This window comes from Melitaea cinxia, chromosome 14 (genome assembly GCF_905220565.1).
Source record: "Melitaea cinxia chromosome 14, ilMelCinx1.1, whole genome shotgun sequence".
Taxonomy (NCBI): Eukaryota; Metazoa; Arthropoda; class Insecta; order Lepidoptera; family Nymphalidae; genus Melitaea; species Melitaea cinxia.
Window position 1 is genome coordinate 6249909 of NC_059407.1, and position 26041 is coordinate 6275949.

Sequence of the window (26041 nt, forward strand, 5' to 3'; positions counted from 1 at the left end):
TTATTAAAGATTCCACCCTACAAACATACATACATACATAAATACATACATAAATACATACATACCTACATAAATACATACAATAAATATACATACATACTTGTATACATTGCAAATAAAATAAAAGCTATAAAATATAAAAAATAGGACAAAATGTAAAAACCGTATAAAATAATTTAAAAAATAGGTTTATTTACTTTTCTTCGGTGTGCAGAAGTTCTTTATTTATGCGAGGTGACGATGTGCAATCTCTCACAGCACGTATAGTATCAGTTCAGCCTATTGCAGTCCACTGCTGGACATAGACTTCCTAAAGTTCGCGCCAGACATCTCGGTTTTCCGCAATCCTCATCAAGCCTACACCAGCAATCCTACGTAGATCGTCGGTTCAGCGAACCGGAAGACCTCCCACACTGCGTTTACCAAGACACGGACTCCAGGACACGTCTGCTCCAACGGCCATCGGTCCTGCGACACAGGTGACCAACCCACTGCCCCTTCAACCTCCTAATTCTGTAGGTACTTGCTAATTCTGTACAGATCGTTTGAACCATTTTAATTGCTTACAAATTAAAACAAAGCCGCGTCAACCCTAACAGTCGTGTCCCGAGAAACTAATTCGGGCGATATTAGACGACTAAGTAGACTGTGCCCAGGGGCTCTGGTCACTCTGGTCACAGTCTCTGGTAAGGTCGAGGTACTTCTCCAGTCGGGCTGCTCCAAATTTTGAGCAAGATATTTCCCTACGTCAGATATTAAAAAATCTAGGTATTTGTTAACAAATTACGGGTGTTGTTTTTTTAACGCGAATCTTTATTGAGTACAGAGAGTAATTAAAAACAAAAATTTCTTAATTTAATTAGGTTTCAAAAGCATTTATTAATAGATTGAAATTTGTGATCTTGACTTGTTGGTAGTTGGTAGCACTAAATCTCGCGAGGTTATATGTCCTAAATAACGTAAAATATGCAACAGGTTTTTCTTTATTGTTTGGCTGGACTTGCTTTAACACCGCTCCAATACCTTCTAATAATGCATCTGTGTATATATTTATTGGCAATTCCTGATCAAATATTTCTAATATTGGTTGTGAACATAGTAGCTGTTTTATTTTTTCAAAAGCTTCTTGACAGTCCGTTGACCAAATTAATTTTTGATTTTTTAAATTGTACAAATTATATGGTTTTGTCGATTAGGACAGAAAGACTTGTTTATATAACTTAACTAGAACATTTTACGAAGTGTAGTTACAAATATTTTAGTAAATTTTAGCTTTATTGTGTGTTTATTAATAATTGTGTTTGCAGGCAAACGAAGAAAAACCGACTTCAATTATATCGACAAGTAATACAACGTACGTAGACGAAAAAATAGTCAAGTAAATACGCATTATCAAAGATTACTCCAAAAGTTGTAATCAGATCTCAATGAAATTTAAATGTGACCACATGATTAACATCGGCTTTCGATTAAATTAAAAATCATCAAAATCGGTACACCCAGTAAAAAGCTATGCGGATTTTCGAGACTTTCCCTCGATTTCTCTGGGATCCCATCATCAGATCCTAGTTTCCTTATCATGGTACCAAACTAGGGATATCTCCTTTCCAACAAAAAAAGAATTATTAAAATCGGTTCATAAGAAAAAAAAAGCCACAAAATTTTAAATTTTACCATGCTTAAGTGAAAGCTGAAGATTGTATTGTTAATTGTAATAAAATGAATATAAAAGCTAAACTTTTGTAATTACAAACGAGTGACGTCGTTGAATTCACTGCCATCTCCTGGGTACTAGAAAATATTTTCCTGTTTAAGTGCCATCTTTTATCGAATAGCTAATAATATTAATACGACTCTGGCGGCTAAAAATAAAACAAGTGTGTGTAAGTAGAGACATCTATTGGTAAGATTTAAAATATTTCTATATGCTTAGTTTTCATTATATGGCAACCCTATCACTATAAATATCAGCGCCATGTTAAATAATGCTCTATTTTGATTGGTCACTTCAGTTGGCGCTATACTTCAATTCACAAGTTGACATGCATGCAGTAGCGTCTTTTAAACCGGCGGCGGCCATCTTGCCGTCATATCCCATTGAAGGCGATACTGAGAAAATTTATCCGGCCGTACTGCGGCGATCGGATTCTTGTTCATTACCCTTGCAAGTAAGTTCTATTTTAATGCATTTCGTCTAATGACTCCATACAATATTTTTATTTGCACTACTAGGTATCTCCACGAAAGATTTTAGGTGTCCATCGTGGTCGTTGTGAAGTGCTAAATCAATAAGCTCACCCATTCGAAAACACCTACGCATTCTGTTTTCGTTAGTTACGAGCCTAACATTTCTCTTAATAATGTCTTGGAAAAAACGTGTGCGCACACATCCTTCACTAATGTTCCAATTGTTCCAGGGCGGATAAGACTGATTCAAAATGTATTTGTATAATCTTACATTGCAAGGCTCTACGGCCATTACGCATGCTGTGCACGGTAATTTTTCCGGCACTAAGCAGCAGGAGATCATTATATCTCGTGGAAAGACGTTAGAATTACTGAGACCAGATCCTAACACTGGAAAAGTGCACACCCTGATGAAAGTAGAAATATTTGGCGTCGTACGATCCATGATGGCATTCCGCCTAACCGGCGGCACTAAAGGTAACTGACCTTTCATACCACGTGGTTTCACTTATTGCATTGTCTTGCTTCATACTCTTTTTATATAAAGGTGTATGGTATAACTAAATGCATAGATGGAGTCCATTACGTCGCTCTTGACCGCTCCGTAGCGGCCGGGATGAATCATGTTATGGGACATTATACTATCCAAATACTGTTAGTTTTAAATTAAAATAAAATACAAAAAAAAAAATTATATTGTTAATTCTACAATGAAACTTTTTTTACAGATTACATAGTTGTAGGATCAGATTCTGGTCGAATCGTTATATTAGAATACATTCCAGCAAAAAATATACTTGAAAAGGTTCACCAAGAAACATTCGGAAAGTCTGGATGTAGGCGAATTGTACCGGGACAGTATTTGGCTATCGACCCTAAGGGCAGAGCTGTTATGATTGGTGAGATGTAATTCCTATCATATGTATTAATTTGCCATGCTATTTTATTGCTTAAGATATTTATTGTTGATATGTATTTTTAGGTGCTATTGAAAAGCAGAAGTTGGTCTACATTCTTAATAGAGATGCTGAAGCAAGATTAACTATTTCATCTCCCCTAGAAGCTCACAAGTCAAATACTTTAGTTTACCACATGGTCGGAGTAGACGTTGGATTTGAAAATCCCATGTTTGCTTGCTTGGAGATAGACTATGAAGAGGCTGATTCGGACCCTTCAGGTAATGACAGGAAAACTATTATTTATTTATCTTGTTTTGTAAATCAAAGCAAAATGCAAACTTGTCAAATGGGCATATGCTTTTTAAGTAAGTTTTAGTAATCCCTTAAAACTTGAATAAATTCTTAACTTGTGATCTATGTCAGCCAATTTAAAATTTTGTTATTAGTGTGCATATTGTATAACATTGAATGTTATGTGGCTAACATAACAAAATATATTCACTGAAATTATTTTCTGTTGTGCAAATAATTGTATTTTCTTGAGAATCTGTAAATAAAGCTTCATTCTTTGATAAGAGAAAGATTAAAGAGAGAAAGCTTTTGCGATGGGCCCACACAAGAACAATGCTGTAAATGATTATTCTGAGGTCCGTGTTTCTGACTGGCAGTGACGTAAAACCCTCATTTTATGATTTATTTGGTGTCAATCTACATACTTTTATATTGTCAAACAAAACTAATCATTTTATTAATTTTGTACAGGCGAAGCAGCTCAAAAGACGCAACAAACATTGACATTCTATGAATTAGATTTGGGTTTGAATCACGTAGTAAGAAAATATTCAGAACCTTTAGAAGAGCATGCAAATTTCCTCATAACAGTACCTGGAGGCAATGATGGGCCTTCGGGAGTGTTGATCTGCTCGGAAAACTATTTGACATATAAAAATTTAGGTGACCAGCATGATATCAGATGCCCAATTCCCAGACGGCGAAATGATTTAGATGATCCAGAAAGAGGAATGATTTTTGTGTGTTCAGCTACACACAAAACAAAGTCAATGTTCTTTTTCTTAGCACAAACAGAACAAGGTGATATATTCAAAATTACCATAGAGACTGATGAGGACATGGTGACTGAGATAAAACTGAAATACTTTGATACTGTCCCTATAGCAACTGCCATGTGTGTTCTTAAAACTGGTTTTCTGTTCGTGGCATGTGAATTTGGTAACCAGTAAGTATTTTAACATTATTTCAGATTGAATTAAAGTAATTTATGAAATTTTAAGAATATTTAGTTATGAACAAGGATTTAGAAGAAATATGCATGTGGTGTTTGTGTGAACGAAATATTTATTTACACTATTGATCCACATGCAATATAATGTATCTCTGAACCAAGGTCCTCCCTTTATAATGGGGTGAGTGCACACTGATATGAGATAAACAAAATAATCACATATTAAAAGGGAAATAAAAGTACAATAAATAAGTTTAGGGACAACACTATTATTTTTCTTTCGATTTAATATGAATGCTTAAAGATTATTTTTTTTACAGTTATTTATATCAAATTGCACATTTGGGTGATGAGGATGATGAGCCGGAATTCAGTTCAGCCATGCCACTAGAGGAAGGAGACACATTCTTCTTTGCTCCCCGACCTCTTAGGAACTTAGTCCTTGTAGATGAATTAGAGTCACTTTCACCAATTTTAGGTAAGATAGAATAACTAGTTATTTTCATTTCATAAAACTACTAAGTAAAGTCGAACATTAAATAGAAATGTTATTTCAGCGTGTCATGTAGCTGACTTAACTGGTGAAGATACCCCACAAGTTTATTTAGCTTGTGGGAGAGGACCACGCTCTTCCCTGAGAGCTCTTAGGCATGGTTTAGAAGTGGCTGAGATGGCTGTATCAGAACTGCCGGGTTCTCCTAATGCAGTATGGACTGTACGCCGACATAAAGATGGTAAGTTACAATAAAAATACACTTATTGCCTAGTTAGTACAAGCCAAGCCAATCAATACAAGAAATGTTGAACAACAGTTTAGTTCATAGTAGTATCATTTTACTCATTATTTTTATTTTATCTTATAAGGGACATGCAGGCATACTGAGAACATAACCCTCAGAATCAAGGGAGCTTAATGATTATATTTCTGGTCCGTGTTACTGACATACTGTGACGCTACAATAACCACTTATGAATGCTCCTCTTTATCAACAAGTTACTAATAAAACCCTGGTTGTTTGTCATACATAAACACCAGTGGTTTTTCTTTTCAGAATCTGCTAACGAGCGATGACCAAATTGAAGTCCTCTGATGCACAGGTAGGCACCGATACTCCATGCACTTCACTGGAGGCTGTCACCATAAGAAGACACTGCTTAAGTCACTACTTAGGACTGTAGAATAAAGTACTATTAGTGTTTTTTCTTTGGTTGCAGATGAGTATGATTCATACATCATAGTATCATTCGTAAATGCTACACTTGTCCTCTCTATTGGTGAGACTGTTGAAGAAGTGACTGACTCTGGGTTTCTGGGAACAACACCAACACTCAGCTGCCATGCACTGGGTAGTGATGCCTTAGTACAAGTTTACCCTGATGGTATCAGACACATTAGAGCGGATAAAAGAGTTAATGAGTGGAAAGCACCTGGCAAAAAATCAATAGTCAAATGTGCTGTAAATCAAAGACAAGTTGTTATTGCACTAACTGGAGGGGAATTGGTCTATTTTGAGATGGATCCTGTAAGTAAACAAGACAATTTTATTTAAGCTTTTACCCGACGTGTTTGCAAGATGTGGCTTTCGGGCTGTGTCTTGTGAGAGTGGAGTGTAGCTGCCTACATATGCAGTGATGAGCCCACAACGTCGTAGATCATGTCTGTAGTTGACTCACACTTGTGGTTGACAAAGGCACTTGGCATATTCCATAGCCAAACTGGAGTCTATCAGACTGTGAAGGTGGCAAAACCATGCCATGGACAAACAATTTAAAAAAATTGTTATATAAACTCCATCCAAAAATAAGTCCTATTTTGTAAACAAATATGGTGGAATGGGTAACCATAGACTACTATAGAGCTGTGATGTATGTTGATAAATGTCGATGTCGGTAAATTTAAATTTAATTGACAAAACGAATGTCAAATTTGGCGCGTAGCGACTAGCGCGACGCTGCATTTCCCGATCTCAGTGTTACCAGACCAGAATTTAGATTTAGAGGGTTGGTATCGTTTATCAGGTTTTATTCATTCTTAAGGATCTTTTTCATTTCTAGCCAAAACCATGTATGTGCATGGTATACTAGGAAATCCATATAATATTATCTGATATATGTTTTTATATTTTCCTGTATTTTTTATATACAAATAGTTTTTTTGATAACCCGTACGAAATTGAATGAGATTTAAAGAAACTGTTACCACAGATAAAGACATACGGTCTTATCAATAAAAAATGAAGTAATGCCTCTCTCAGAGTCTCTTTAAGTAAGACACTATTTAACTTTAGTGGCCGTTTTAACTTTTTATATTTATAAAAAGTTCGAGCTAAAATGCTGTTTTTTTTTAAGTATTTTTTATTTTTATCGATATCAAAGAATGTCCCCGCCCTAAAAACCAAAGACAAGGCAGAGTAATGATAAATGTCACTTGTAAGTTTGAGGTTACAGCAAATTCGTTTTTGTGCAAAAAATATTAGTTTGACGATGAAATACACGTATAATTACAAAAATAATGATACTTCATGTAATTATCCAGATACTACAATAATTATCTAGTAGCCATTGTGTGTGATTACACAGGGAATGCGTATTTTTCTTCCGGTAAGGGGTTTGTTTACATAATAAGACTTATTTTTGGATGGAGTTTACCTATGATATACTGTTGGAGTTGTACTAATATAACATTTTATTTACAGACAGGACAGTTAAATGAATATACTGAAAGAAAGAAGCTGTCATGTGATGTATCTTGCATGGCATTAGGCTCTGTAGCTACTGGAGAGCAACGAGCATGGTTTTTAGCTGTTGGTCTCATAGACAATACTGTCAGAATAATTTCTCTAGATCCAGCTGTAAGTACTAATCGTGATTGCATATCAAACTTAGCAAATTTTGTGTTTAAATGATGATAAAAGGACACCACTGAATTGATGTGATTACAAACACCCAAAAATGCGTTATTCTCAAAATTTCTGATAGTATTAATTGTCTATTTAAAATTATTGCTATTGTCTACACGTCTAATAGAAAGCAATTTTTTTAGGATTGTTTAGCCCCTCGATCAATGCAAGCCCTACCAGCTAGTCCAGAATCTTTGTGTATTGTTGATCAACCCTTTGAATCTGGTGCAAAGTCAGCCTTACATTTGAATATAGGTTTAAGTAATGGAGTGCTTTTAAGAACCACTTTGGACTCTGTTAGTGGTGATCTTGCAGACACCCGAACAAGGTAAATATTGAGTATTTTACTTGATTTTTCAACTGGCACCAAATTCTATTTTCTATGATGTCAACATTTTCGCTCCGTGTTTCATCTGAGAGACAGTGACGAGTTTTAACCAGATCTGAGATAAAAATACATAAGCTTTTCAAGAGTACATTCATTATCTTTTCCTATTGAACACAATTCTTTGTTTTAAGGTACCTCGGATCTCGTCCTGTGAAACTTTTTAAAGTCAAAGTACAGTCTACTGAAGCTGTATTAGCTGTTTCATCAAGAACATGGCTGGGATACCAATATCAAAACCGTTTTCATCTAACTCCACTATCATATGAATGCTTAGAGTATGCAGCTGGCTTCAGTTCTGGTATTTATCTAAAATAGTCACATAACTCCTTATGAGCAAGTTAAAAGTAACAATTAAATATTTATATCGATGTATTATCAAAGAGTGCCCTTTAGGGTGCACTTTGGTAGTGGCGGTATGTAGCTGTACTATGCAGTGATTGAACCCGCAGCATCGTACATAATGCATGCACTCTTAGTAGTGTAGCACTCGGCATATTCCATAACCAAACTGGAGCCGCTCAGGTTATGAAGGTGGCAAAACCATGCTGTGGACAAATACACAAAAAAATCTTTCCTTTGTTTCAAAAGGATTTAAAGATTTTAACATCTTTAAGTAGCTTAAAATTCTCTTTTGTCCATTTCAAATTCAACCTAACTAAATATTTCTATTTTAGAACAGTGTACTGAGGGTATTGTGGCAATCTCTTCAAATACATTGAGAATTTTGGCATTGGAAAAGTTAGGAGCTGTATTTAACCAAACCTTTGTACCATTGGATTACACACCTAGAAAATTCATTATTAATTCTGACAATAATCAAATCATCATCTTGGAAACTGATCACAATTCCTATACAGAAGAAATGAAGAAGCAAAGGAGGTAAAAATTATTCTTTATATCGAAGTAGTTCTATTATAAATATATATATATATATAAATATATATATAAATTTCATGTCACGATGTATGTGGGCCATAAACTCCGAAACTACTGAACCAATTTTTATAAAATTATGTAAGCATCTGTAATTTGGGCAAACTTGGGAGATGAGGTAGTTTTTATCTTAGTTGGACCCGGTAGGTGGCTCTGCTATAGTGCTGTTTTCCGGTCAGGACAATGTCTGCTGGGTCTACTAGTATATATATATATGTACTAGTGGTTAAAAATGTGTCATGTATTTTTTATAACCTAAATATTTAAATGATGACAACATCACACTATCTGAAAGCAATGCTGATACCCCTGCAGTGCTGATTTTAAATTTAGAGAAAGAAGATATTATGCCTTTTACAAGTAACAATAAAATTAACTCTTAAAATTTTTGTAAAGAGTTCAAATGGCACAAGAAATGAGAGAAGCTGCTGCTGGTGGGGGTCCAGAAGAACAACAACTGGCCAACGAGATGGCTGATGCCTTTCTCTCGGATGTTTTACCCGAAAATATATTCTCATCACCAAAAGCTGGAGCAGGTTGGTTACCTTATACACATTGAATGTGTTACAAGTCCATTTCTCTCCAAGTTAATTTCATATTTCTTATATAGCCACATTCTCTGGGCAAGAGCAGAATATGTTAAAAGCAGTCTGTCTCTAATCGGATGTGGCCAAATTAAATCCATGCATTAATCCCAGATGGCTATTTCTAAGCCATTTGATTCAAGCATTGGTAACATTTATTTTACATGATGTGACAAAGTCAAATATGTCTATTAAAAACAAACATTAATACATTTTTTTTTTCATACACAATATTATTTATAAAATACTGTAGTGCTGTTATGTATTAGCCAATAGGGGAAACTGGACTTATTATCGTAATTAATTACAATATAATAATGCATTATAAAATTGTATTTTTTCCAAATAAAAATATAAAAAAATACATCTCTCTATAATAGGTATGTGGGCATCCCAAATCCGTGTGATTGACATGAGTGTGAGTGGTGCTCAGCCAAGTACAGTGCTAAAGTTACCGCTAGAACAAAACGAGGCAGCCGTGTCTCTATGTGCTTTGCGATGGGCGGCCCATGCAGAGCACGGTGCTTTACATCTTGTTGTCGGTGTGGCCAAGGATGTATTACTGTCACCACGCTCCTGCACTGAGGGCAGTCTACATGTCTATAAGGTACATTAATAACTAATTAACAAAGCTGAAAAAATGGTTGTCTTATTATTAGCATTAAAGATTTTACATTACTACCTAAAATTATTTATCTAAAAAATATATATAGAAACATTGTAAAAAAAATTCTACTGTATCTTTTTTACTTAAATGTTTCAGCAAAAATTTTCACTTGCATTAATTTTTTTTTTTACAGGTGTACAATACAGGCAAGTTAGAGCTTGTTCACAAAACCCCTGTTGATGAGTACCCTGGGGCATTGGCTGCATTCAATGGAAAATTGTTGGCTGGTGTAGGTCGCATGTTGAGACTTTATGATATCGGTAGAAGAAAATTATTGCGAAAATGTGAAAACAGACACATTCCTAACCTCATAGCCGATATAAAAACTATTAGACAAAGGATTTATGTCTCAGATGTGCAAGAATCCATATTCTGTGTTAAGTACAAAAAGAGGGAGAATCAACTCATAATATTTGCAGATGACACAAATCCTAGATGGATAACTAATACCTGTGTACTAGATTATGATACAGTAGCAATGTCTGATAAGTTTGGAAATATAGCTGTGATGCGATTGCCTCAGTCAGTCACTGATGATGTAGATGAAGATCCTACAGGAAACAAAGCACTTTGGGATAGAGGTCAGTTTTAGTTCTTTGGATCTAGTTTTTATCTCTGTAAATAACAGTAAAAAGAAAGTATTAAAATGATGAAATGAATAAAAATCACACATGCTAGACTAATGAAAATTAATGATTAACTTATTCTTTATCTGAATATTTCCTTTTACAAAGAATTTTACTATAAATAATATTGTATTATGTTATTCTAAGTTAGAAATTTATTTCAGGTCTGCTTAATGGAGCATCACAAAAAGGAGATATAGTTGTAAATTTCCATGTTGGTGAAACTGTTACATCTCTTCAACGAGCGACGTTAATTCCTGGAGGCTCTGAAGCACTGCTCTACGCTACAGTCAGTGGCTCTCTAGGAGTGTTTTTGCCTTTTACATCGAGAGAAGACCATGACTTCTTCCAACATTTGGAAATGCACATGAGAAGCGAAAACCCACCTCTTTGTGGCCGCGATCACTTATCGTTTAGGAGTTACTACTATCCAGTAAAGGTTAGTAAAGTTAGAAATTGTGGTTATGTTTTAGGGAAAAAATTTAAGTAAAGTTGTTGGTGCTGTGTGTGAATAATAAATAATGTTACTGCTAACCCTGTATTTAGCATCGCAGCAATAACATAATGTTACCTTATATCTAAAAATTTCATGTCACAATGTTAGAAACGGCTGTACCGATTTTTATGTCTGTTAGTTTATTGTCTGAGAATCTACAAACAACTCTTTTTTCACCTAAGTTATAGGGGCAGATTGAGGGGGTTAATAACATATATATGACAAAACAACATTTGCAGGGTCAGCTAGTTGTCTAAATAAAATTAATCTATAGCAATAATAAAACTTAATTATTGTGTCACTGTTTTGTTGCTCATGTTAGCCAACAACACGAGAAAACCTAATATCCAAAGTGTAGTCAACAAGTACTCTTATGGAGCATTTGTGTTACAACATTGGTAGAGTGAGCCGCCGAACGCCGCACACGCGCGCTCCGTACTGGACGCGCGCGTGCTGCGGCGCCGCCGGCCGTTCCTGAGAGTCGGCCGCCGTACTACGGCGCGCCGTAGTATTTGGAACACACATTTACTTGGTCTAAAATCTGGCATGTACAGTACTTCTCCAGTACTTTGCAAAATAATACATATTACATCGTATATCCGATATCTATCGTATAGGTTGTCTATTTAATTCGCGTCCAGACAACATCACATAAGTAGTAAATAAATTAAGAAGGTAAATTAGTTTTGAATAAACTGTCGTTTTGCATTGCTTACGCGCTATTTGGATGAAGGACTTTCTTTACCTTAGGACAAACGGCGTAAGTACCTGGGTATCCAAGCTGGTTACGCTGTTCAGGGTCGCTAGGGTCAATATAGCACTAGTTATTCCGAAGAAGAGAGAATATAAATTCATTTTTTATATAGTTATCTAACCCTTTTACTTGCTACGCAATCAGCATAATAAAATAGTAATTGTTTTTTTTTTCTGAATTGTTTGAGCAGCAGTCAAGATAAAATTTATGAAGTTTTTTCATGTTACGTAATTTCTTTAATTACAAGTTTATAGTTAAAAGTTCGAATATAAATTTTGGTTACTTCAGCTGGAATAATATAATAAAAAAACCTAAATTATTTTTGTCACAAATAATAACTTACCTAATTCAAAACTAATTAATCGAAATCTATAATAAATTACACTAAGCTACCTATTCTAGTAAGTTTAAACTCCAAATATGTAATTTTAATAATTTGATTTATTAAACTTTGGTTGTGTTGTTTCAGAATGTGATCGATGGAGATTTATGCGAACAATTCAACTCGCTAGATCCTGCAAAACAGAAGGCGATAGCAGGCGACCTGGAACGTACACCCGCCGAAGTGTCAAAGAAACTGGAAGATATAAGAACTAGATACGCATTTTAAGTTTAGATTCGTGATTGTACTAATTATAAGCAATAAATTATACCTCATTGGTATTTTGACTTTTTTTCAACAACCTTACGTTTGTAAATATATTTAACTCTAACCGCCATCGCAGTAATATTATATTATTATGTTGACTGCTTACTGAATATTAATATATTTCGTATTTTAATACTTTATTCTTAACAGTATACATATTTTAGCTAATGAAGTAATTAATGATTCTTAATTCGTGATACGTCTAAATATCTACCTACTTCACCAAACCCGTGATTTTAAGTAGACTAATTTTGTACCACACATAGTAAACTTGATGCTATATTTGTAAAAAATATCCTATTTTTTATCAGACCATCAACTAAATATTCATTAAAATTTCAAAGTAATAAGTTAAAATGAAATAATCTACAGATATCAACAAAGAAATATAAATTATCGACTAGTTAGTTGTAACTAGTCATATTTTGAATAAACGGCTGCACTAGCGCCGTCGCCGTGATAACGTGCTTACTTTATGATTAGTTCTTTACTAGAGTAGTCGATGATGTTATACGATGACGAAGAACTAATAAATATATTTCAGCAATCAAGATGATATTTGTAGTAGGATTTCAATTGCAATTCAACGGAGTGATAACGAATCAGTAGGTTATTTTTTTTCACGTCTGATTATCCTACTGTCGAAAAGACAGCTAGTATGTCAAATAACAGGTAGCTGATTACATTTTTAACCGACTTCCAAAAAAGGAGGTTCTCAATTCGACTATTTTTTTATGTATGTTACTTCAGAACTTTCGACTGGGTGGAGCGATTTCGACGAATTTTCTTTTAATCGAAAGGGTGTGTGTCATTTGGTCCCATTTAAATTTATTTGAGATCTAACAATAACTTTTCGAGTTAGGTATATCTAATAATGCGTTATTACTTGACGCTTTTTTCGTCGATCTACGTTGTATTATACCGCATAACTTTCTCTGGATGTACCGATTTTGATAATTCTTTTTTTGTTGGAAAGAGGATATCCCCCTAGTTTGGTACCATGATAAGGAAACCAGGATCTGATGATGGGATCCCAGAGAAATCGAGGGAAACTAGAAAATCCGCAATAACTTTACTGGGTGTATCGATTTTGATAATTTTTAATTTAATCGAAAGCTGATGTTTATCATGTGGTCACATATAAATTTTATCGAGATCTGATAACTACTTTTTGAGTAATCTTTGATAACGCGTAGTTACTTGACTATTTTTTCGTCGATCTTCGTTGTATTACTCGTCGATGTAATTGAAGTCGGTTTTTTTTTCGTTTGTGAGCAAACACAATTATATATAAATAAAATATATTGAAGATTAATTTATGTGCACTTAATAAGGAATTAACCTTTGTTACTATACAGTACTGTAACATATACAACATTATGCTAAATTGTACCTAAAAGGTTGCTGGCGCTAGACGCATTCCACGCGAATTATGACATGGCGGATAATGGGTTAAAATACAAAATTGAGCAACATTCAATACAGCAAATTCTCTTTCAAAATAGTTTTACATCATGTAATGTTTTACTCTTTGATGTAATGTAACTTAGATGATTAATTATTATGTCACTGTCAAAAAAAAGTGTAAAAATAATAGTGAACGTCTCACACTCATCAGCTAGGTACCAGTAGGATTTACTCCTGTGTCGAAAGTCCGGAAACAAGCACAAACATCTGTATATCCCTGTGGAAAAACTCCGATATAAAATGTTGAGTTCCATTGGGGATCCTGATGTCTGGATCGAAAAATGCCCTGATAAAATTTTTATTTTAACGTATCAAATTTAAATAAAGTATTTGGAATCCCTGTTTCAAACACAATAGTTTACAATAACTTCCCATCAGTCATAATTTCTTGTTTGAATCTATCTGGAACTTTCAGCTGGGTAGCCAATACAAACGCACGCCATTAATTTAAGTAAGACTAAATGCCTATATAGCTGACTAAATCAAACTTGCTCCGTGTCACGATAACAAATTTAAGTATTTTTATTGTACACTACAACTAAACGAAAAGTGAATGAATGGCGATTATTGATATTGCGAAAAGAGCGATGTCCCGGTCGAGACATGGGTGAAAGACATAAAAGAAGCTATGTACATAATTATGTTTGCTTACAAACGAAAAAAGAATGATTTCAAATACAATGACCTATAATACAAAGTAGGTACATAAAAAAATAGTCAAGTAAATACTCATCATTAAAGATAACTCAAAAATACACAATCATATCTCTTATTAAATTTAAATGCAACCTAATGACAAACACCAACTTTCGATTAAAAAAATAATCATCGAAATCAGTCTACACAGGAAAAAGTTATTAGGCAATAACACAAAAAAAAATACAGTCGAATTGTGAAACTAGTTCTTTTTTGAAGTCCGTTAATAATCACTTGAAACAAATTTGTAAGCAGAAAACTTACCTGAAAACAAAAACAATTAAATATTAAAACTGACATTGTAATAATGAAAGGCTTTATTTAGTATTATGAAATATGTACATTTACACTTACGTGGGTAATAATAGTGTTAAGTACTTAAATGTGAACTTAAAACGAAACAAAAGGTATTTGGTTACCAAGCGCATATCAGTTTATGCTGTCTAGAAATTATGTTCGTACTCCTGTATAAAAAAGTTTAAAATTCACTTATCATCATAATCTATAACTAGCTTCTGACTGCGACTTCGTCTGCGTGGAATAGGAACAATTTTGTCATACAGGATATTGGTGAAACACTATAGTATTTACGCAGCGCACGCAGCGGAAGCTCTCAAAAGGAAAAAAAACGCCCGATTTTGAAACATTCTTAAATGGTGCTCCGCTCCTATTGGTCTTAGCGTTATGTTATAAGGAAGAATGATACAAAGACTTTTTAAATCGGACCAGTAGTTCCTGAGATTAGCGCGTTCAAGCAAACAAACAAACTCTTCAGCTTTATAATATAAGTATCAGATATCGGAAACGTTGAACATCCAATTAATTTTCGTTGGGGATGGGTATCATCGGTGATCATCATTTCAGCCTATCGCAGTCCCCTGCTGGACATAGGCCTCCATAAATTCGTGTCAAAAATGGCGTGAACTCATGTGTTTTGCCCATAGTCATCACGCTGGGCAGGCGGGTTAGTGACCGCAGGGCTGACTTTGTTGCGCCGAAGACGCTGCTGCCCGTCCTCGGCCTGTGCATTTAAAAAGCCAGCAGTTGGAATGGTTATCCCGCCATTGGTCGCTTTTTAAGTTCCAAGATGGTAGTGGAACTGTGTTATCCCTTAGTCGCCTCTTAGACAGCCACGATAAGAGAGGGGTGGCTATGTTGTTACTGCCGTAGCCACACACCGCATCGGAGATCAAGGGCGATGAACCTTAATATGCTGTGTGGTTAAAGCAGTAAAAATCTGTTTTATGTATTATCCCCCCAACCCTGGAGCTGAAGGCTCATTGCTATTATATACATTGAGTAATTTTTATTTCGTTTATACTGTCTTATTATGGCTGGTAAAAATTAGCACCGACTTGATCGTACCTTTGTTGTTGATTAGGGCTATAAGCTAACAGGCGCAGTTTACGAGTACCTACATAATTATGTGTTTTGTCGTTTCAGAAAGGTTGTATAATGGTCTAGTTATCTGTATTTTGATTTACGTCGATATGTATGTTGTTTTCACATTAACAACAGTCTGTCTTTTGTCTTTCTAAAATTCTGGTTTAAAATTCGCTATAGATATGTTTTATTTTTTCTCAAGTAGAATTGAAGTTATCATGTAATGGATAATAAGGATTGTCGAGTATACCTAGTTTTAGTTTTATTCCATTATTTTCTTAATGAACTTAACATTGTTTTTTATGTAATAATTATAAACTTTCGCTTTCGTGGCCTAAATGCAAATGAGAAAAAGGCACATTTCCTTACTCACACGTAAAACAAACGTTACTATGACAATATCGACCGGGGGCTTTACCGAGGCTTTCGTCTAAAGTATCCACATTGCGTGTCAACCGCTGAAATAATAACGCCTGAAAATGTCTAGACATCGTGACTGTGGATAGAGGAGGCGTAGCGGGTGGTGGTGCCAACAGTATTAAATTGCCCAAAGAAACAAAACGCTGCTTATATAAAAAACATTGTTATTGTAGTATTGTCTGCGTATTCAGTAGTTCAGAATACGCAAACAATGAGTGCACGAGTGAAGCGAACCGCGTCGCGCACCCACCTATGCGCGGGCGTCTGCTTTTAAAGAGCACTCCGGAGCACTCATTAGCCGGTGCACCGTAACTGTGCTGTGATTGGGAGGAAACGCACCGCGTGTACAATACAGAGCGTTAGAAAGTGTAATGTATATTGTAGTGCGATGCTGTCAGTGGGCAAGCCCGTGTCTCTAGTACAGCAAAAGAAACAGCAGTGGGCACAGGAAAGAGGTGCGTACCATATGTACATCAAGTGCTTTGCTATTGAGCTATGCGCGTGCACGCTGGCTTACGCTATTTTGCAACAATTCACGATCGCGATTTTGTCTAGAAGAAGCAGTCAAACTTAAACTTAACTTTACTTTTACTGTACCATTGTCGCGCTTAACTTTTACTGTACCATTGTCGCCGTCATAGTGAAGCTGCTAGCACGAAGCACGTTGTTGAATTACGCTTGATAAGAATCTTTTATAAAATTGGGTCGGTACGTACCTACATATATACAACTGTGTTGAACCAAAATAATACTGCTACTTTTTTCAAAAGATTTTTTAAGAAGTTTACTTTCTGTAAAATATTAACCTAAAAGCGAATACAAGTGAAATATTATTACTTTTGTTTTTTCTCAATAAAAGTAACTTCATGTGAGTGAATGCATAAAAATAGGTAAAATCATTTTTTTTTTTTTGATAATTTTATTAAAAATATTTTTTTAAATATAAAAAATAAAACAATAAAAAAACTATAAATTCTGCTTTAAATTAACTTCAATTTTTTTAACATAATCTAAATGAATATAATTTTTTCCTCTTTACTTACGTATTATGAAAGAAAATTATCAGTAGGTACTTAGTATACTCGTAGTACAACAAATCGTTAATTTTGTCGACTTCAAAAAAGGAGGAAGTTACTCAATTCGACTGTATATATATATATACTAGCTGACCTGGCGAACTTCGTATCACCTTATTTTTTTCTGAAATATAATAATAACATAATATATCAAAGTAAAATATAGCCTATCTTTTAAGTTGGATCAAACTGCACACGGTATGCAAATTTGACTAAAATCGGTTAAGTAGTTTAGGAGTCCATTGAGGACAAACATTGTGACACGAGATTTATATATATTAAGATGTTAATGTATGTTCGGGGTTAACTTCGTCGTTTATGAACCGATTTTGATAATTTTTTTTTTTTTGTTGAAAAGAAGATATCCCAAGTGTGGTACCATGATAAGGAAACCAGGATCTGATGATGGAATCCCAGAGAAATCTTGGGAAACCCTCGAAAATCGTAGAGACGACTAGTGCGCTTGTTAATTTTTTTCGTCTACTTACGTTGTATTACTTGTCGATGTAATTGAAGTCGGTTTTTTTCGTTTGCGAGCAAACACAATTATGATAACTAACATGATCTAGGTTTCTTGATAATATATAAAATATATCTATAAGTCCGATCACGCATCAATTCTATATAAAATACTTAACAATTAGAAAGCAAATCATAAGGCTACTTGTTACTAATTTAAATCTTTATCATTACTCTCATATTATTATTTTTTTCCTCATTTACAGTGTTTGTTTTTGTTGTAAAGATTTAACGTCAATGCCAATTTTATTCTTAAAAGCCTTAAAATTTACTATTGTGACACTTCCCGTCATTTATTTGAATGACAATTGGTAACTTCCGGGATTAGAACCGGAAAAATCTCGTCACAATACTCACAATTCTTGCCAATAAGAACAAAATATATTTTTAGTCGCTGTGACATTTAAACGAAAATCAAATAACGTTGTTTTGCAAACATAAGCCTAATTGATTGAAATAAATGTGACCTACATATTATTTTACTTAGCAATAATAAAAGGACCTGGGTAGGTATATAAAATGTAATTTATTTGGATTAACATAGGTATACTATGTTATACTATACTATGTTATACTATCCTATGTTCTACTCGTAATTAGGTATATGTCCTAAATTTTTTCGTATGACAGTTTTAGATGATTTTAAATGAATTAAAAAAATACATATTCGAAGTCCAGAATATAAACGACCGTAGATCTTACACATAAATATATAAATACTAGCTGTGCCCGCGGCTTCGCCCGCGTTGAAATTAGTGTGTCACAAAGTTTTCCCAGCAAACTTCCAGTGAAACTCTCATTAAAATTGGCTTAGCCGTTCCGTTGATTCGAGTTGATTTCTAAAGATACATCATTTGGTCACCTTTCTACCATATATAGAGTATACATTTTAAATTTCAAGTCTCTTACTTAAAAAACATAGAACTTTCATACAAACTTCCAACCCCCGTTTTACCCCCTTAAGGGTCGATTTTCGTAAAATCAACTCTTAGCGGATATTTACGCCCTATATGGAACTTTCCTGCCAAATTTCAAGTTTGTAGGTGTTATAGTTTCGGAGATTTCGTGAAGAGTGAGTCAACCTACCATCCCCCGTTTTAACCCCAAAAGGAAGTTGATTTCTCAAGATACATTATTTGGACACCTTTCTACCATCTTTAGAGTATACATTTATATTTCAAGTCTCTTACTTCAAAAACATAGGACTTTCATACAAACTTGCAACCCCCGTTTTACCCCCTTAGGGGTCGAATTTCATAAAATCCGTTCTTAGCGGATGTCTACGTCTTATAAGGAGCCTACATGCCAAATTTCAAGTTTGTAAGTGTTATAGTTTTGGAGATTTCGTGATGAGTGAGTGACCTTTCGCTTTTATATATATTATATATAGATTATAGATATAATGTACTTCTAATAAACTTGAAGTGTAGGTTAAATATGATATGCTGATTTATGATTGATTAAAATTAGTGTCCGACCAAAAGTTCGGTTTCGGTTTCGGCCGAGTTTCGGCCCAGCCCCAGCACTTGGCACAGCGGCCGCAACAGCCGTGCCCGGTCAGTATCTGCGCCAAATGGAACGACATCGCACCATGTCGTCTTTCGACCTAGCCACGTAGGTTGAGCCGAATTGCCACCAGCACCCGAATCACTTCCGGGTCCTCCAGGCTCGCCGACCATTTCCGAAAGAGGTCGTCGCGAGCCGCTTTCCTCCATCGAAGATACCTAAAGCCTTGTACAGACAGAGACACTAGTCCTAGCAATTTTTATATCCTTAATCGAAAGACCCCATTTAAAAGGAACCCTTAATCCTATTTTTTTTTTGCTGTTTTATGCTCATAGCATCTATATATTATTGGTATACTGTTTACGTGGCGTGGTAGATATACATAAAAATACTTAGATATAAGCGTTTTAATACAAATTAGGAACCTAAAACCAATCTAAGAAAATAATAAAGAAAATAAGTATTCGAGAAGAATGAAGAGGTTTATTATGTACGATTTTATTTTTGTGTTACCCACACATTAGACGGCGCCACGGTTCGCTTAAACCGAAAATAAAATCATCATATCAAAAGTTTCGATATAGCGGGTACATCGTTCCATAGCTTATTTGGCTAGAGCGCCGACACAGTCAGTCGGAGACGCGGGTTCGAACCCCGCTGGAGCGGTCAATTTTTGATATGATATTCAAAAAAGGGGTTTATCTCAACTAAATAGCTAACAATAAGTATCTATTTCCATTAAACATATAAAATTTGACGTAGCGTTAAAATAATAATTCTTACAACAATTTCGCTCGTAAATTTATTGCGCGTGAAAGCGTAGCGAAATGTAACTAACAAAATATACCTACCACAATCTAGTTGATCTTAAAATACATTCATCTAATTAAAGTAACAAAGACGTATTTTTAAACATAGAAAAATTAGATGGAATTTTTTAACGTAATTTGAAAGTATATTTCTATTAATTTTTAACTTGTGTATTTCGAAATTGAAATAGAAATGGCAATTAAAAAAATGTTTTGAGTAATAAAATCTTATCAGTATAAGTCCATTTTCATAAGTAGGTAACAAGTTGGCGTGCATTCCTTCCGTTGTTCTACTTACATGCTTTATCGACAAAACATAAGACCCTTAAGTAACTATGTAAAGGGGAAAACTTGAATAGTTTTCTTTACCGAATAAAAAAAATATTCATTTGAATACCACCTTTGGATCCGTCTATACCAGGAGCACATACATACATTCGGTAGATTCTATAACCAAAATTTAAATCTTTCACAGAAGAGATGTCACATCTTTACCTACCCTGGGGATCTGGCGAACGGTATAAAAATCGTTTGCAAGTACGAAATCAATTTGCTAGTTCTCTCGAATTACATAAACAGTCCTCATACGAGTACCACGAGCCAATTCAACGCCAAAGAAGTCCAAGTCTGCCACCAATTCATAATATCGAAATAAAAAAATCCGAAGAAAATAGAAGGCATAAGGAGGTTGTAAATAGAAACGTTTCAAGCGCAAAGAGATTTGCGTTTTATGATGAAGATGGGGAAGGAGATACCTCAGGCTACGGCAGCGAAACAGTAAATAATATGAACATCAGAAATCAGTGCAGAAACTTCCATGACTTTACCAATAACAATAATAATAATCCCGTAGTGGCTTGGCAACAAGAAGAAAAGGAGAACAAGTAAGTTTTATATGTACATACATATCTACTTTTTAAGCATCTTTAACTGATTCTAATAACGTACTTGGTTTACGGTATATTTAAAAATGAACAATTATTTTTTTATTTAGTAACGGTTAGGTAATAGAAGTTTCTTGGTATTCGACCTTAATTGATATTTCAAATTGAGAACAACCCTTTCCAGCCAATGGAAATACTGAAAACAGGGCCTAGACGGTCAAGCGATTAGACCGTGTAACCGGTCATTGCACTGTAACAATTAGTAGCTTAACTTTTATTTCGATATTTTTATTTTATTGTTTCGTAGATAACAAACGCAGTGGTCAATGTAAAAAAATATCCAAATAATATAGGTATTAGAAATACATAGTTGGGTGTCTATTACAATAAACATAACGAATTGTTATAGAGAGTAGTACGTATTTTTAAAAATGAATATACCTATCGTATAAAAAATTGCACTTCAGGATGCTTTGTTTCTTGCTAGAAAACAACCTTCAAGCGGGCGGTCAGTTATGACAGACGGTGCTCTGTCTGCGCGAAGTACGTCTGGCCTAGACGAAGGTCGTCCTCGATGGGGCGACAGGGGAGTCGCTACTGGCCGACTATGGGAACCCACTGCCCCCACAGCTAGATTACCACAGGTAATCACAAAAAATGTATTGATTATTACTTTTATTAACTCAATGTCAATGTTGACTCATGTCCATTTTAAATTAATGGGTTAATGAAACTTTTAGAAACTAAGTTTTTCTACTGCTTATAATATGAATAAGGGAAATATATTTCAAATAATACTACCTCAATTATTATTTGTTCATAAGAAACCTTAAGTCTCCGTAATTTTTTAGATGCAAAACCAAAAGAAAGGTACACCATCGTGGGTAGAACGTGGACTTAATATGATAGACAGCGCATCTGACGTCTTAGTCGTGGATCAAAGTTCCACAAATTCTGGATTGGATTATGATCGATCTTCATATAATGGTAGTGACGAGGGAAGGTTCGTACTCGTATACCGAGTGAGTTTTTGAAACACTTGAGACGTTGAAAGAGGGCATTCAGTAATCTATTATCGTTCTAAATAATTAGAATTTATAGGAATTCAAACGTGGGAAAATTAAAACATAAATACAGCTCGCTTGCTATTTTTTTACCGACTTCAAAAAAGGAGGAGGTTACTCAATTCAACTGTATATATATAAAGTAAGTTCGGCGATAACTTCGTCGTTTATGAACCGATTTTGATCATTCTTTTTTTGTTGGAAAGGAGATATCCTAAGTGTGGTACCATAATAAGGAAATCAGGATCTGATGATGGGATCCCAGAGAAATAGAGGGAAACCCTCAAAAATCCGCATAACTTTTTACTGGGTATACCAATTTTGATGATTTTTAATTTAATCGAAAGCTGATGTGGTCACATTTAAAGTTCATCGAAATCTGATTACAAATTTTTCAAACAAACACAATTATATTCTTAACTGACAAAAAAACAATTTGTTGTAACGAGCTAGACATTAATGGACAATGTTACATATTCAAATATTTGTAATTTTCTAAATGGTTAAAATTTTCGGTCACTGTAAATAATTTCATTAGTTGTAATGACTGTTATTTTATCTTATTTTTAGAACGTTTCTTAGAGGACAAAATGTACCAATAGAACCAGAAATTAAAGCACAAAGAGAAACAAAACGTATTAAAGCTTTGGAATTACAATCTGCTATATTGAATCAATTAGAAGAACAAGAAAAACGACGACAAGAGGAAAGGGAAAGAAAACTGAGAGAAGAGCGTATTGAAGAATTGAGAATTCAAAGACAGCAAGAGGAAGATCGGTTAAGATTGGAAGAAGAAAAAAGAAAAGCGAAAGAGAAACAACTCTTTGAACATCGCAAGTTAGAAGCCTTAAAAAAGGCACTAGAAGATGCCGAAAAAAAAGCAAGACAAGAAAAGGAGAAAAAGTTTAACTGTCACCGACAATCGAGTAATTTGAATGAAAATGATTCGAAGGAAGGTAATAAAGTTGAAAATTGTGAGACAGAACTACCTAGTCCAACAAACACTTGCAGTCCGACAAAGACTAATAGAACTTATAACGTACAGTCATGTCCAAATAAAGAAAGTAATTCGCAACAAACGACAGCGTTTAACTCGCCACGATCCCTGCCAGCAAGTAACTTAAATTTATTCATCCATAATGTGCCACCTCTTACTTTAACAGATAATCAGTATAATATTGTGCCAATTGGAATTACAAATGCTGCTGAATTAATGAATAATCAGTCAAACAATATACAACTTGCCGTTTTAGTGCCACAAAATAAAAATGTGTATAGTGTGTCGTTAAATTCTATTAACAATTTGCACGAGTTAGAGGAATTAGAAAAAATACTAACTCCTAGCAAATATCGCACTCTTAGGACTAAAGACGCTTATACTCAAACTGATATTGATGCATCAACGCAAATATATGAAAGAATAGAAAATGACGATATCACACGATACGTTGATAAAAATTATTCTAAAATCGATGAAAACGCACCTCAAGATTTTCATAGAAACGCTACTAAAAAAGATCGCCGCTTAAGGTCAGAGGAAAGGTACAAAAAAGATATAGAAAATCGGCCTAAATGGGGCGCAAATAAGCCGGTTGCACAGTATAAAAAGCAAAGCGAAAAAGATCCTTTTTATACTCAAAAAAGAAAAATACGTCAGAAATACCGACAACAAGCAAGACAGTATATGTCACAATCTAGTGATGATAGTCGATCTCCAAGTCCCCCTACAAGAAGCGATAAGACCTTTGAAAATAATAATAAGCAACGAAACTCACTAAGTCAATCATATTGGAGAAATAAGCGATCTAGTCAAGATTACGCAACTATTGTAGGTCAAACTAATAATACGGAACCAGAATTTACTTCGTTAGCGCAAATTACTGGAGACGAGAGGGTTGATCAAAAAAAGTCTCCAAATCTGTCTCCAATAAAACGACTAACTTTGTCTCAAAAATTTATAAATGACAAATATGGTAGCAAAAAGCTATGGATAGATGATATTAATGATCGAAATTCTAGATACACTTTTCGGGACCTAGATAATAATAAGCGAAACACTGTCCGCCTTATTCCAAAACGAAGACTAAATATAGTACCGAGTTTAATACCAACTTTAATTCATGGACTAAAATAAATGTTATTACAAAAACGAGTTTAACGCTAATACGAGGATTATCTGTAGTACTAAAGTTAAACCACTGTGACCCCTAGTTTAACTTCAGTACTAACCTCAAAACGTCAAATTCTCATTTCTCAGTTGTCGTAAGCGTTGCATTTGTATTTTATTTTAAATAAAAATCGACAAAAATGGACGTGAACTCGATTGATTCCATGGATTTCGAAGACTTGGATGTGTTGGAAGCATACCGGCGATCTAACATACCTCGTAATCGCGTGAATCCATTTGATTTAAATGATGATGAATTCCGGTATAAATATAGGTTCAACAAGAGGTTTGGATTAAAAATAATTGATTTAATACGCGACGATTTAGCTTACGATACTCGTGGACAGGCTCTTAGTCCTGAGTTGCAAGTAGTTTGCGCGATACGCAACTGGGCTCGTCATGAAGTAAGTATAAAAACATGATATATAATACAAACAATGCTAGCATGTCTCAAAGGCTAAAAGGTAATTTTTGTATTATTCACAGATTCAAGACGATACTGGTGATTTGCATGGAGTATCCCAGTCAGTAATAAGTAAAACATGCAAAAAAATAGCAAGCATTTTAGCACATATGTCTCAAAGATATATAAAAATGCCTACAACTTTGGATGAACAAGAAGAAAGCATGCGGAAATTTCGTAGCATTGCCAATTTCCCAAAAATAATAGGCGTAATAGACTGCACTCATATTCAGATTAAAAAAATAAGAGCTGATGGAGGTCTATTGTACATTAATCGGAAAGGATTTCCATCAATTAATGTACAGGTAACTAAAATAATTCACTTTATGAAATAACATTATTTAATTTAGTGTAATTAAAAAGTGTAAATAATTATTTACAAATTTCAGGTAGTCTGTGATGCAGATCTCAAAATCATGGACATTGTGACACGATGGCGTGGCAGTGTTCATGACTCTAGAATCTTCAGGGAGTGCCGTTTGAAACAGAGGTTTGAAGCTGGTGCATTCTCTGGCTTACTCCTAGGTGATAGTGGCTATCCCTGCACACCATATCTTTTTACCCCATTGTTGAACCCACAAACAGAGGCAGAACAAAGGTACAACAGGAGCCACATTCGCACCAGGAACACCATTGAGAGATGCTTTGGTTTGTGGAAACAACGATTCCGCTGCCTGCTAAGAGGCTTGTATGGGGATATCGAAACCGCCAGGAAGACTATTGTTGCATGTGCTGTTCTTCACAATATAGCCATTGACATGAAGGAAGACCTATTTCCTGGTGAAAGGCATGTTCATACTGAAAATAATATACCAGTGCAACCATATGTTGCAAACCCTATTAGAGGAAATATAAGGAGAAGGCAGTTTATTGAAACATACTTTTCATAACTATAATAATTAATAACATATATATATATATATATATATATATATATATATATATATATATATATATATATATATATATATATATATATATATATATATATATATATATATAAAATTTACAATATATATATATATATATATATATATATTGTAAATAATAATTATAATTATGTACCTTAGTTGTTATTTTTTTTTCTTTTTTATAATTATTTTGTTTGATATGTTATGTTTTAATGTATGAAAATTGAATTTTATTTATCTCTGGACTAGGTTTTGATTAATTTAATGTTTTAATTCATGACAACTTGACTCTGACTTGTCCTACTTAATTCAGTTTCACTTACAGTTTAATATCTTTTGATTTGATTTGA

General features: G+C 34.4%; 3 protein-coding genes across 3 annotated transcripts; all 3 read left to right on the top strand.

The window, feature by feature from the left end:
- Positions 1 to 2204: 2204 nt before the first annotated feature.
- On the top strand, positions 2205 to 12340 carry LOC123659527 (splicing factor 3B subunit 3). Its single transcript, XM_045594738.1, has 16 exons — positions 2205 to 2664; positions 2916 to 3086; positions 3170 to 3364; positions 3849 to 4323; positions 4650 to 4807; positions 4887 to 5063; positions 5545 to 5852; positions 7026 to 7181; positions 7373 to 7557; positions 7749 to 7915; positions 8292 to 8496; positions 8947 to 9086; positions 9515 to 9741; positions 9935 to 10382; positions 10592 to 10866; positions 12147 to 12340. The coding sequence occupies exons 1-16, from the start codon at positions 2439 to 2441 to the stop codon at positions 12285 to 12287; spliced, it is 3654 nt and encodes a 1217-aa protein (XP_045450694.1). The 5' UTR covers positions 2205 to 2438; the 3' UTR covers positions 12288 to 12340.
- A 4251-nt stretch (positions 12341 to 16591) lies between these two features.
- LOC123659874 (myb-like protein X) lies at positions 16592 to 24284 on the top strand. Its single transcript, XM_045595038.1, has 5 exons — positions 16592 to 16747; positions 20678 to 21086; positions 21574 to 21730; positions 21938 to 22089; positions 22721 to 24284. Exons 1-5 carry the CDS (start codon positions 16681 to 16683, stop codon positions 24282 to 24284), a joined length of 2349 nt encoding a protein of 782 aa, XP_045450994.1. The 5' UTR covers positions 16592 to 16680.
- A 173-nt stretch (positions 24285 to 24457) lies between these two features.
- LOC123659875 (putative nuclease HARBI1) lies at positions 24458 to 25670 on the top strand. Its single transcript, XM_045595039.1, has 3 exons — positions 24458 to 24721; positions 24804 to 25085; positions 25170 to 25670. The coding sequence occupies exons 1-3, from the start codon at positions 24458 to 24460 to the stop codon at positions 25668 to 25670; spliced, it is 1047 nt and encodes a 348-aa protein (XP_045450995.1).
- Positions 25671 to 26041: the final 371 nt, after the last annotated feature.

Excerpts from the sequence above, each read along its gene's own strand:
- LOC123659527 (XM_045594738.1), top strand. The coding sequence starts at position 2,439 with ATGTATTTGTATAATCTTACATTGCAAGGCTCTACGGCCATTACGCAT. Across the intron at positions 2,665-2,915 it reads CCTAACCGGCGGCACTAAAG|ATTACATAGTTGTAGGATCA; the intron begins GTAACTGACCTT and ends CTTTTTTTACAG. Across the intron at positions 5,853-7,025 it reads TCTATTTTGAGATGGATCCT|ACAGGACAGTTAAATGAATA; the intron begins GTAAGTAAACAA and ends TTTTATTTACAG.
- LOC123659874 (XM_045595038.1), top strand. The coding sequence starts at position 16,681 with ATGCTGTCAGTGGGCAAGCCCGTGTCTCTAGTACAGCAAAAGAAACAG. Across the intron at positions 21,087-21,573 it reads CAAGAAGAAAAGGAGAACAA|AAAACAACCTTCAAGCGGGC; the intron begins GTAAGTTTTATA and ends GTTTCTTGCTAG. Across the intron at positions 22,090-22,720 it reads AATGGTAGTGACGAGGGAAG|AACGTTTCTTAGAGGACAAA; the intron begins GTTCGTACTCGT and ends TCTTATTTTTAG.
- LOC123659875 (XM_045595039.1), top strand. The coding sequence starts at position 24,458 with ATGGACGTGAACTCGATTGATTCCATGGATTTCGAAGACTTGGATGTG. Across the intron at positions 24,722-24,803 it reads GCAACTGGGCTCGTCATGAA|ATTCAAGACGATACTGGTGA; the intron begins GTAAGTATAAAA and ends TATTATTCACAG. Across the intron at positions 25,086-25,169 it reads TTCCATCAATTAATGTACAG|GTAGTCTGTGATGCAGATCT; the intron begins GTAACTAAAATA and ends TACAAATTTCAG.